The 11,572-nt window shown below is 40.7% G+C and overlaps 1 protein-coding gene across 4 annotated transcripts in view; it reads left to right on the forward strand.

Annotated features, from left to right (window-relative positions):
* The window catches only part of mtor (mechanistic target of rapamycin kinase), a 76,488-nt gene extending 65,410 nt beyond the window's left edge, over positions 1-11,078 (forward strand). For all 4 annotated transcript variants that reach the window (XM_082518022.1, XM_082518025.1, XM_082518023.1 and 1 more), the window contains 14 exons: positions 281-415; positions 1,872-2,046; positions 4,269-4,404; positions 4,529-4,676; positions 5,773-5,895; positions 6,434-6,516; positions 6,627-6,699; positions 6,793-6,867; positions 8,165-8,300; positions 9,141-9,206; positions 9,309-9,389; positions 9,664-9,744; positions 10,161-10,266; positions 10,483-11,078. In XM_082518022.1, coding sequence (XP_082374148.1) covers positions 281-415; positions 1,872-2,046; positions 4,269-4,404; positions 4,529-4,676; positions 5,773-5,895; positions 6,434-6,516; positions 6,627-6,699; positions 6,793-6,867; positions 8,165-8,300; positions 9,141-9,206; positions 9,309-9,389; positions 9,664-9,744; positions 10,161-10,266; positions 10,483-10,498 — 1,434 coding nt within the window. In that variant the 3' untranslated portion in view covers positions 10,499-11,078. The remainder of the gene's footprint in view (positions 1-280; positions 416-1,871; positions 2,047-4,268; positions 4,405-4,528; positions 4,677-5,772; positions 5,896-6,433; positions 6,517-6,626; positions 6,700-6,792; positions 6,868-8,164; positions 8,301-9,140; positions 9,207-9,308; positions 9,390-9,663; positions 9,745-10,160; positions 10,267-10,482) is intronic.
* The last annotated feature ends 494 nt before the right edge of the window (positions 11,079-11,572 follow it).

The following is an 11,572-nucleotide window of genomic DNA, read 5'->3' on the forward strand; positions in this document are numbered from 1 at the left end:
GAAAACAAAATGTGTTCTGATATGGAGGCCGGAAGATAGAAAATTGATGTTAAATCATTCTACCTTATAGAGGGGCCTTGGTGGCCTGTGCATATTATATATATACTTTTTTTTTGGATCCTCATCAGCAACAGCAGTGGTAGAAATATTTCCAAGCTTCCACCATCCCACACAATATAAATTTATCATAAGCCAAATTAAAAATTTAATAGCTTTCAGGAGAGAAAAGAAATTGGACACAAAAAGAAAACACTTGTGTTTCTCTTACTTCATGCTACAGGCTTATGGGAGGGACCTGATGGAGGCACAAGACTGGTGCAGGAAGTACATGCGCTCTGGAAATGTTAAAGACCTGACTCAGGCCTGGGACCTCTACTACCACGTGTTCAGACGCATCTCCAAGCAGCTGCCACAGGTGATTGAAAATATGAAGCCTACAGTCAGTTACACTACTTTTTTTGTTAATAATATATAAATCACCATCCTAATGATCACTGCAGTGTGCCTCATATAGTAATATTCAACAGTATATGCAGTGTATGTACAGTGTTAGCATTTTTGTGCACGTACTGTGTCATATGGTACGTCAGAGTACGTCTTTTGTGCCTCCTGGAAAAATCTGAGCTGACATCTCACCACGTCTGTGTCCATTCCAGTGTTTCATCAGATTATAGATTTTGCATTTCATGCCCCGACTCATTCTTTGATCTTAAGATGGTAAATGTCTCCTAGTCGTGTAATATGACATAAAAGACTAATGGCTACTGTGTGTTTTTTGCCAGCATACCAACATTAGAAACAACACTGAATGGGAGCTAATGATAGCGACTTCTTTCATTCCCCCATCTCTGTTTAAAGTCATTGAGCAGGAAGAAAAAAACTAATGTTGCAAGATGTTGAAAGACGGCAGGATGGTGATGAGAGTGATGATGTAGGAAGAGGAATGGCACAGCATCAGTGGATAGCATTGCTCATTTTATTGTCACGCCCTCAGGCGCCACTCTGTCTATTAAATTATGGCATAATATCCTAATGTAAAATTTCACAAGAGGCAGAATATTTTTCGAGATATATTTTACAAGTTGCAGGTAGTTTATTTTCTGTGGTCAATTGTTTGGTTTTAACTATCAGCATCTGTCAGATTGTTGTAGCCACTTTGGTACAACATAATGGGTAGATGCTTCAATAGAAAGCAGGGCTTGTTGCTATAGGAGAAGAGATGAAATTGAATTGATAGATGCCATTCCTAGCAGCTATCATCACATTGTTGAAGAGTGACATTAAAAATAGTTCTGTCAGCAGCTTGTACTGCACATAATAAATGAAGATGGCGATGCTATTTGACACTGTAGCATGGCCCTGCTCTCAAGGATGCACCCTGCTGTGACATTACAGTACGCAGCATGAAATACACTGCAGCATTACGACATGCTGGGAGCAGTGCAAATATTCCCCCACAGGGCATTAACATAGAGATAAACCCTTCCCAGAATGCATCCAAATGGCAGTTCCAGCGCAGGGCGGGACAGTAACCATACATCAGCATTCAGAAATGAACCATAAAGGCCTTTAAATAGTGTGCCACATTCAGATTTGATGCAGTGTAAATGACTGATGGTTGCAGACAAGCAGCAAATGCATTAAGAAAGTGAAATGTTCCAGATGATTTATAAAAAGCTGCGTATAAACAAGTTTCTCTGGATAAAGCCTTTTAACTTGGATATGAGCCAGTGTCTGCTACAATATGCATATTGCTTTAGGCACTGTTGGCTTGGCAGGCGCTGCTTTGTCAGTGAAGTTTTTGTACACAAGACTTAAAACTAATTGTCTCTTCCTGTGCTACACCCCCACCTCATCAACTTTCCTCACAGCTGACCTCCCTGGAGCTGCAATATGTTTCTCCGAAGCTGCTGATGTGTCGAGACCTGGAGCTTGCTGTACCCGGCACTTATGACCCCAACCAGCCTATCATTCGCATCCAGTCCATCGCCCCCTCCCTGCAGGTCATCACCTCCAAGCAGCGCCCACGCAAACTCACCATCATGGGTAAGATTAGGAGAAAATTGCACAGCCCTTGTGGCTCTGAACCCATTATATTAGGAAAATGGATTAAAGAATATTTCTAGTCATATGCTTTCAGCGGGCATGGGCCGTCACATTAGAGAAAATTCAATATTAATCGAATCCAACAATAAACAGGGCACAGTTTATTTTGAATTCATCGGTCATGGCATGTGGTGTGGCTAGAATATGACCGTAGAAAACGTTCATACCACCAGAAGCAAGATCAAACAAGTGATAAGCAAATATGAATTCCACTCACCACACGTGGACCAGACTCGATGGTTATTTAACTTTCTACCAAAAGAGTCTTGGTTTTTTTCCCAGTCTCTTCCGAATGAACATACGGGGGCACACCACGGTTCGTCACAAACCCTCCCAACACTGTTCTTTGTTATTAAATTGAATACTGAAATAAATAACTTTGACATGCTACCCTCTGCTCCGTTGTGTGATATGAAATATGACAGCGAAGTGCTTCTAAAATGGCAAAGCACTGTAATATCACATTGTCTTGAAGCCAAATCCACACATTATCAATCATAAACTGTTCATTCTGCTTCACACATTTTATGCCCCTGTACCAGCGCCAGCCGTGACCGGAGGCAATATGTTTTTGGGTTGTCCTACCCCACTGTCGGTAAATCTGATTCTCACGATATCTTAGGGATTCATTGCCCTTCAGGGACATTTTGCCACAAACATCCACTAGGTCTCGGTGGACTGAATTAATAAGCTACAATATAAGATATAATAATAATACGTGTCTAATAAGTCAAAAATGCTAAATTGATGAGATAATGTAGGCAAAAGGTCAAAGTTTGACTTCAGTGTGACGACATAATTTTCTGCAAAAGAAACTTTTCTGGCCGTTATTCAACACCATACCTCAGAAGCACAAGGGGAGATTGTGACCATATTTCACGTGTAGTCGGATATTGAATTGGTGACACCGAGGTGCGGTTTCCACCTTGAAACTACAGTGATAGATTTTTTTTTTGTGCTGCAGGGCTGATAGTGTGTGTGAAGCATACATGATTTAGAATTTGTAGCGCAGAGCAATATCCCTGTTTGAACCGTCATCACAGGACTTTGTGTTTCTTCAGAATCAGCGTTATTGACCAAGTTTAATTCCTTCAAAGTCTGCACAGACAGCTGCAGCTTTACTGCTGGGGAGAGGTTACAACTGCAAAACTTCTCTGGACAATACTGTACTTTGTTCTGATGTATTCCATCAGTGTTATATAACACACTCTGTAAAAGATGATGGCTAATAAATCAACTGACCTCTGGAGCAAGACTTCAGATTAAGACCTGTCAGCCACTGCAGGCAACCTAGATTTACTTTCGATGCTCCTTCTTCTGGTACAATGTACTTACTGGGGTTGTCATTAGAAGCAGACCCGGGATAGAACAGGGGCATTATTTTCCACTGGAAGCTTCGTTTTACTCCATTAAAGGTAGTACTGTGTTGGTGAAATAGTGGAGCAATTAGATAAGTGTCATCGTCTGTAATTCAGATAAGTGAAACATGTTTTCCTGTCTGTCATGCTGAAAACTTCATTCTGCTCAAGAGGACTGAGTCAATATCATAGTTCATCCAGCAGCTATTAACATACTGAAAGTATTGTGGTACTTCATAAGCATCATAGGCTTTCAGAGTCTTTTTAATCCTTTATTGCATATCTGCTGTTTATTTGGTCAGAATTATTCGCGTCCTGATGCTAATAGTCAGTTGCGAATCCTTTTTGCTGGAATTCTTCTTTAGTTCGTGGCACGATGATTTCTGAAGTGACAGCTCAAACACTCGCCGAAGTTTTTCTACTGTGTGTAAATTGGAAGATAAACCTCAGTTTAAGCTTAATTTTACAAACTTTTAGCATTGCAAAGTTAAAACACCTAAATTGCACAGCAGTACTTTGTGCTATGGCTCAGGGTAAAGGTCAGTATAGAAAACTAGTATATTTAGAAATCCTGTGTTGAAAATTTCTCGCTCTGTTGAAAAGCACTTGGGGAATTTTTGACAAAGCTCACCAAAGGTGAGCTGATCATTTTGTTCTCATTTGTTCTCATACTCAGAGGAGTATGAGTTGACCCTGGCAAAAATACAGAGCACTGCCATTTCCAACCATTAAGAGTTTATTTATGCATTTCTTTCCATTGTTCAAGCAGTCCATCATTGTTGTATTTTATTGCCCCATCTGCAGGTAGTAATGGCCACGAGTTCATGTTCCTGTTGAAGGGCCATGAGGACTTGAGGCAGGATGAGAGAGTCATGCAGCTGTTCGGTCTGGTTAACACGCTTCTGGCAAACGACCCTGCGTCCTTGCGCAAGAACCTCAGGTAGACACACACTCTGGCGTCACCACACACGCACAAATTCCAAGAAACAGTTGTGTTTTACTCACCTCGCACATACCTGACAAAGTTGTTTGTGCTCAACCCGGCTGTGTGTTGTCTTCATCAGCATTCAGCGCTACGCAGTGATCCCCCTGTCCACCAACTCGGGCCTGATTGGCTGGGTGCCCCACTGTGACACCCTGCATGCCCTCATCAGAGACTACAGAGAGAAGAAAAAGATTTTGCTCAACATTGAACATCGCATCATGCTCAGGGTGAGGAACTGCTTCTATTTCCACTGTCTGAATAAGTGACAACAGTTTCAGGATGTTTTCTCTCCAACTATGTGCTTATTTACGTTGTTTGATCCCATTAGTTACTTTTTCAGCCAGTTAGCTTCCTTTGGAACTTCAGCATGTCACAAAAAACACATTCACATGATGAATTAGCTTCCTGTCTTACTAAATACATTTTAATGTGTTATTGGCTGAACGTACTCACATGTTGTTTATGTTTCGTGCCAACAAGCTGGTCCTATTTGTTTATATAAATTGTCATTTTCATATAAAACTACACACTAAATAGATTCATCAGAGCTGAGGAAGCATCTGTTTCCAGTGATATATTGATGAATACCAATCACTCTTTGTGAAAACACATTTACAGATTTTTAATTGTCACAAATTAACTGCAGATCCCCCCCGGAATTCCTAATTAGTCAAAGGAGAACAACAAAATACATAATTTTCTTTGCTAAAACATCACTGCAGAAAGTAAAAGCTCTTGACCCAATACCAGGATCAGGGGGGAAAGTCAGTGGTTTGATGCCTGGCTCCTTCAGTCTTCATGCCAAAATGTCGTTGGGGAAAAATCATGAAGGACAAACACTTCACTTCAGCTGTGTGTGAGTGTGTCTGTGATAGAAACAGCAAATGGGTGAATGTGGCTTATAGTGTGACGTTTACAAGGCCTTAAAACCAGAAAAAGATTTGCACAATTTGCATCCAGTTTATGATTTTCAATCAGATTAATCTGACTTTTTTTTCCCTTTTAAACATATTAACAGCCTATCCTAGCTGCCTCTTGCAGGCCCCCAGGCTGTCGGTGGTCTGAATAAAAACAGAAAGAAACCAAATATCAGATATTTAAGAACAGCGGTTTATTTCCAAAAGTATTTGATTAACATTTGTAAATGTCTTTTCTTATACTGGTGAGCAGTTACATTTTGAACACAATCGAACACCATGGGGGTGACAACTCAAGTTTTATGAATGTCTATGTTCTGTCGATCACCTGTGCTTCTTGCTAATTGTTTGAATTTTTAAATTCTGAATAGCGAAAGACTTTAAAGACTTTCAACTCTCACTCCAGATGGCTCCAGACTACGACCACCTGACGCTGATGGAGAAGGTGGAGGTGTTTGAACATGCTGTCAATAACACAGCCGGAGACGACCTGGCCAAGCTCTTGTGGCTCAAGAGCCCCAGCTCTGAGGTAAAGTGCTTCACTTCTATACTTTGTCAGCAGTGCAGAGGAGGGGACTTGGTCTTTTCACTATCTTTATGTATTCAGTGGTACTTGGATAAAATATCAAGAGAGTCTAATTATAGATCCAATAACTTCTTGAATTAACATCTCTTCCTAAATAAAATACCGCGTCACCTCAAAACTGGTCTTCCTTTGGGAAAGGTTTTCATTGGATGCAGACCAAGCAAAGTAGGTCTTTGTAGTTTCTCATTTTTCTGATTACTGCGGGGATACAGGTGTAGTGAAATAAAATTGTTGTTTTCCCTAAAGAATGGGTTTTCTGGGTTATCTGTCCTACTTTTAAAGCACTGACTCTGCAGGATTTCACTAAGAGACCATCAAATTGAATCAGTTTTAGTACCCCGTGTACCTGATGCTCCATGTGTTTAAGTGTCTGGAAAGATGTGTTCAGCAGCCTGCCAGAGATTTCTGTTTCATTTCCCACAATATTTTTTTATTATGACCTAGAGGAGCGCTCAGAACACAAATGTTATTTCTCCTACAGGTGTGGTTCGACAGGAGGACGAACTACACTCGATCCCTGGCTGTGATGTCCATGGTGGGCTACATCCTCGGACTGGGTGACAGGTGAGCTTCTCAAACAAAACACTAAAAACCCTATATTAATGTAAAAAAGTGTTAGAATGGCCACAAAGAAAATGGTAAAACATTATTGAGGAGATGTTTCTGTTCTCCAGGCATCCATCCAATTTGATGTTAGACCGGTTAAGCGGCAAGATCCTACACATCGACTTTGGAGACTGTTTTGAGGTGGGAGGAGATTTGTATTAAATATATTACAAACTTCTCTGATATATATTTAAATATATTTTTTAAACTTACCCTCGTATACATTTCTAACAGGTGGCCATGACCAGAGAAAAGTTCCCTGAAAAGATTCCCTTCCGACTGACTAGGATGCTAACCAATGCTATGGAGGTATACGACTATGCTGGCGTGTGACAAACTGTATGAAGTGTGGTAAAGTGTGCTCACGGTAACACCATGTGTGGTCATGAGTCATTCAATCTGATAGGTAGTTCAATACATAATATTATGAAGAAAGTTCATTTTCCAGGTGCTACAGATTGGCATTTCTTGTGCCTGGTGTCATGGAGATATTTGCTCAACAGTACAGAGCAGCGTCACCCCTGCTCTTACCTTTTCCTTGTCATTTGTTCGCACAGGCAGATATTAATAAAGCTGGTTAAGTATCTCTCCTGCTCGCTGAGGAATGACCACAAAAAATGTAATTCTGTATTTGTGGTAAATTTTAGCCACAGACCGTGTTGGCCTGGTGCTGCTGTTTTGTCCATTATCACGGTTAGGTTAGGTCATTGATTACATTCTCAGTTTGAATTTAGGACGATGATGCTTGTTCGTTTCACTTAGCAACATCCACCTTTATACTAGCTTCATTGTGGCCAGGGGTTTGAAAACAGTCATGATGCAAAATCATGTAGTTGACTTAAACACAAAGACTTAAACCTGAGAGCCAAGAGAATTGGCTTTGGTCAGCTGATCAAAGCTTTTGTGGGCACAAAGAAAAATCTGCCGGAGCTCACAGTTCAAATCAATGTCAGTTATTTTAAGGCAAGTCATTTTTCTCTGCTGCACCGCTATGGCAGATCTTAGGGTTTCCCCACCTGCCAAATGCCTCTTTCACTCCTCCCTATGGCCTAGCTTAAAGCAGTTATAGTCCCGTTTAATTAGGTTAGACAGTCGGAGACTCTGCAACAGAAAAGTCTTTCTAGTACATTCATTTTATTCTGGTGTCAAAGGCCCCCACCCTTAAACACGACAAGTATTCCTCTACTGAAGTGAATCCTGCCTGAGCTGCTTCTTCTTTGTCTTCTTTATTTCATTCCAAATAATAATTAGTCTTCTGTGACTGTGCAGAGTTTTATCAGAAGCTGTGACTCACTGTGCCTTGAATTTAATGAGCAAAGGAAGGAAAGGAATTAAAAATGAAAGCATCAAGAAATAAAATTCTGCATTGTAAGAGGTTTAAGTTTTGCCTTTTAAGCTACTGCAAAAGTTTTTTTTTTGTTTTGTTTTTTTTAGACATATGAAATCTTCTTAAAACTTATTTTCAGCCTTCTAAATACAAACAGAGAGGCTGTTCTACTACTAAACTCAGAACATGTTATTGGATCATTGTTTACAAGTATACTGATATTTCTGTGACGTGCACACGCAGAATGGAAACCTAATTCCCAAATGTCATGTGCGTCAGGTGACGGGCTTGGATGGTAACTACAGGATCACGTGCCACACAGTGATGGAGGTGCTGAGGGAGCACCGGGACAGCGTCATGGCTGTGCTGGAGGCCTTCGTCTACGACCCGCTGCTCAACTGGAGGCTTATGGACAGTAAGGAAATGCCAGCTGTTTAAATTGAGTACAGATGTTAGATCAACATATTACAGCCTCACATAACCACAGCAGCATACCAGCTCAGACCGGTAACAGTTTGGTTAAAGTCAGAGCAGATTACACTTGTTCAAGCTGAAAGACTTCTTTTTGTGGCGGTGAAGAGTGGGGAGCGTTAAAGCTACTCGCATCAAGCTGCACTGGACTTCTGCTTAGCTTGTGTTTTCGAGAGAAACGGTTAATGAAGTGCTTCAGACATCTAAAGGTCGCTGGTTAAACTCAAGTGTACACAGTGAATAAATCTCTGTGGCACCTTCTCTACTAATACTGTTATGGTTGCCTTTAGCAAGACATTTAATCAAAAAAAAGTGGAATATGTCACTTTGATTATAAAGGAGTTCAGCATTTTGGGGTTAGTATGTTTAAGAAATAAGAAGCAGCCAGGGATCTGTGCATAAAACCACTTTCTCCTTACAGGGACTTACAGCTGCATTAGTTAAACGCTCATTAGTGTATTCTCTACAGTGTGTGTTACTATAGCCATTTACTGAATAGCCACCAGAGCAAACCGGACCCATTTAATGCAAAGGAGCTGGAAACATGACTTTCAGGTCACAGATGGGTAGAATAAATCTGGGGGACAACATAAAGAGAGAGGCCTTTCCTATAATCTGACCACTTTTAATGAATAGTGCACATAACTGTGGAAGAAACCCGAGTTTCTGTCTTTAAAGCAGTCAGAGAGGTGGTGATCCTTCCTGGTAAATGAGGTAAATGAAATATGCTCCAGAGGAGTTTGTGTATGTTTTTAAATGCACACTTTTCCCGTTTCGCCCACAGCAAACACAAAAGGAACCAAACGCTCCCGCACCAGGACCGACTCGTACACCGCCGGGCAGTCAGTTGGTCAGTTTCCAACACAAGCTGTAACCATAACTATGTTTCATTTTCTATTTAATAAAGGAAAAATCGTTTTTTTAATCTCTGACTATGTGGCGTCATCTACAGAGGCTCTTGAGGGAATTGACCTTGGAGAGACCACGCACAAGAAAGCAGGGACCACTGTGCCCGAGTCGATTCACTCCTTCAGTGAGTTACCTGCTTATTCAGACTTAAGTGATTTTATTTTGTTGTATTACAGCTTTTTAGGTCTGCTCTGCTTATTTTGCCATCAAAATACTGAGCACTCGCTGTCATAATGATCGCTGCAAGTCACTGCTCTGTGGTAAGGCAGGACACAAATCTGCTTTGATTTCCTTTAGCTGCGAACAGGTTTGGTATAGACACAGCATAATTTGTTTTTTTAAAGCTGCCAATAGTTGTTGATGCTAGTATTTTTGTGTGTGTGTGTGTGTGTTTTTAGTTGGAGATGGCTTGGTACAACCTGAGGCACTCAACAAGAAGGCTATTCAGATTATTAACAGAGTGCGAGACAAACTTACGGGTAAGTGGGACATTTTTACTGCACATTTCACTCTCCCGTCGATAAAGTACCCTCTTTTTTTAAATAAGTAAATGCTAAAGATTTATGAATAATATTTTTAATTTAAACACATTGTACTGGAGGTACAAAACATACTTAAAGTTAAATTTCTTGGATAAGCAGGGACTTGCAGTCCATCAGCATCCTCCTGAAACCAAACCAGTCCCAAGTCCCTCGCATACATTTCCAATTTAATGTCTGATCAAAAATGAGCTCAGCAGAGCTTTAATAACAAAAGGGAACATAACAGAGACGAGAGGTCTTTTCAGATCTTGCACTATCCTAAAAGCACCTTTGTGTTGTCTGAACAAAGTCGAGCCGTGTTTGCAGATTGATTTTGCCGGAGCAGATCTGTGACCAGAGTTTGTTCCCTATAGGTCGTGACTTCTCTAACGAAGAGACGCTGGATGTGCCGACACAAGTAGAGCTCCTCATCAAACAAGCCACCTCACATGAAAATCTGTGCCAGTGCTACATCGGATGGTCAGTATGCCTTACATTTTCAGCTTCAGGGTTAGTCAGAGCCTGGCTGCAAGAATCCACCTTAAATCAAACTGAAGTCATGACTTTGAATGTGTGAAGATTGTTGCAGAAAAGTTATCTTGGGCAGTTTTAAATGCAATTACTGTGCCACAGGTTGATCTCTTTTTCTTTCTCTTCTTTTAATTTGACATTTTCTTTTCTCCTCCAAATGTTCAGGTGTCCCTTTTGGTGAAGAAGCGTTTCCACCAGCCAGGATTTACCCTTGACTCTCTCGCACACTGATAGATGAAGTAGGAGCTCTCAGCTCAGATTGGTATCCACTGGAATGTGTCCTCAAGCCACACTGCAGAGCCTAAACAAAGTTTTTCCTCTTTTTTTGTGTTTTGATTTCTTTGTTGTTGTATAATTGTATGGTTTGCCATTTACGTTTATTAGAAAGTACCTTTAGTGCTTTGTTTTTACCTGATTATCATAATTTACCAAATTTTGCAGTCATTGCTCATAATGACCTTGTAATTTGTAATTTTTACCATTATATTTACTCGCTAAAAGCTTTCTACAGTGGCCATATTGTAATCACTAATGACTATTGCTCCACATACTGCTTTCTTCTCATAAAGCCACCAGTCTGTTGTATCATTGTGTATGAATGTGACAAATTTCAGCAACATGATATGCCTTTTACTAACTTAAACATTCTTAAGGGGTTTCTGATGAGCAGAGATCAGTAAGAATTTGATTTCATTTGATTTGAGTGGACTGCGATGTACTCAGTGGGCATTCGTGTGCCATTAAACCCTGTATAGATACCACTGTGACTGTGCTGTGTTCATTGAACTGTACCGATTGCTCATGAAACTGAGATTGTCACACCTACAGCAGTTTAAAAATAGCTAGGGGTAAGGGCGTCCCGGTAGAGAGCGTGCCATGTATCAGCGCTGAGACGTATTGCAGAGTCTGGGGTTTGAATCCAGCCTTCCAGACACTTTGCTGCATGTGATTTCCTCGTCTTTCCCATTTCCTGCTATCAAGTAGAGCAGAAATGATGGGAAAATAGTATGTTCTGTCTCCAAATGAAAATGTGTCGTAGATATTCATTTATTTATTTATTTCAGAAGAGGTGCCACTGTCTTTGTTTTTCTAGCACCGACAGAGGGCACTCTGACTCCTAATAGGATCACTCCCCTCCATCTTCTTTAGGAGACAGGCTTTGGCAGAGGATTCACTCATCAGGCCGGAGAGGATAAGACCACACTAGATCCTTCCCTAAAACCAGAACAAAACAGGAAAAAAATACTAGGTTTCA

The sequence above is a fragment of the Aulonocara stuartgranti genome, assembly GCF_965226115.1.
Source record: "Aulonocara stuartgranti genome assembly, chromosome: 20".
In the NCBI taxonomy this organism is placed as follows: Eukaryota; Metazoa; Chordata; class Actinopteri; order Cichliformes; family Cichlidae; genus Aulonocara; species Aulonocara stuartgranti.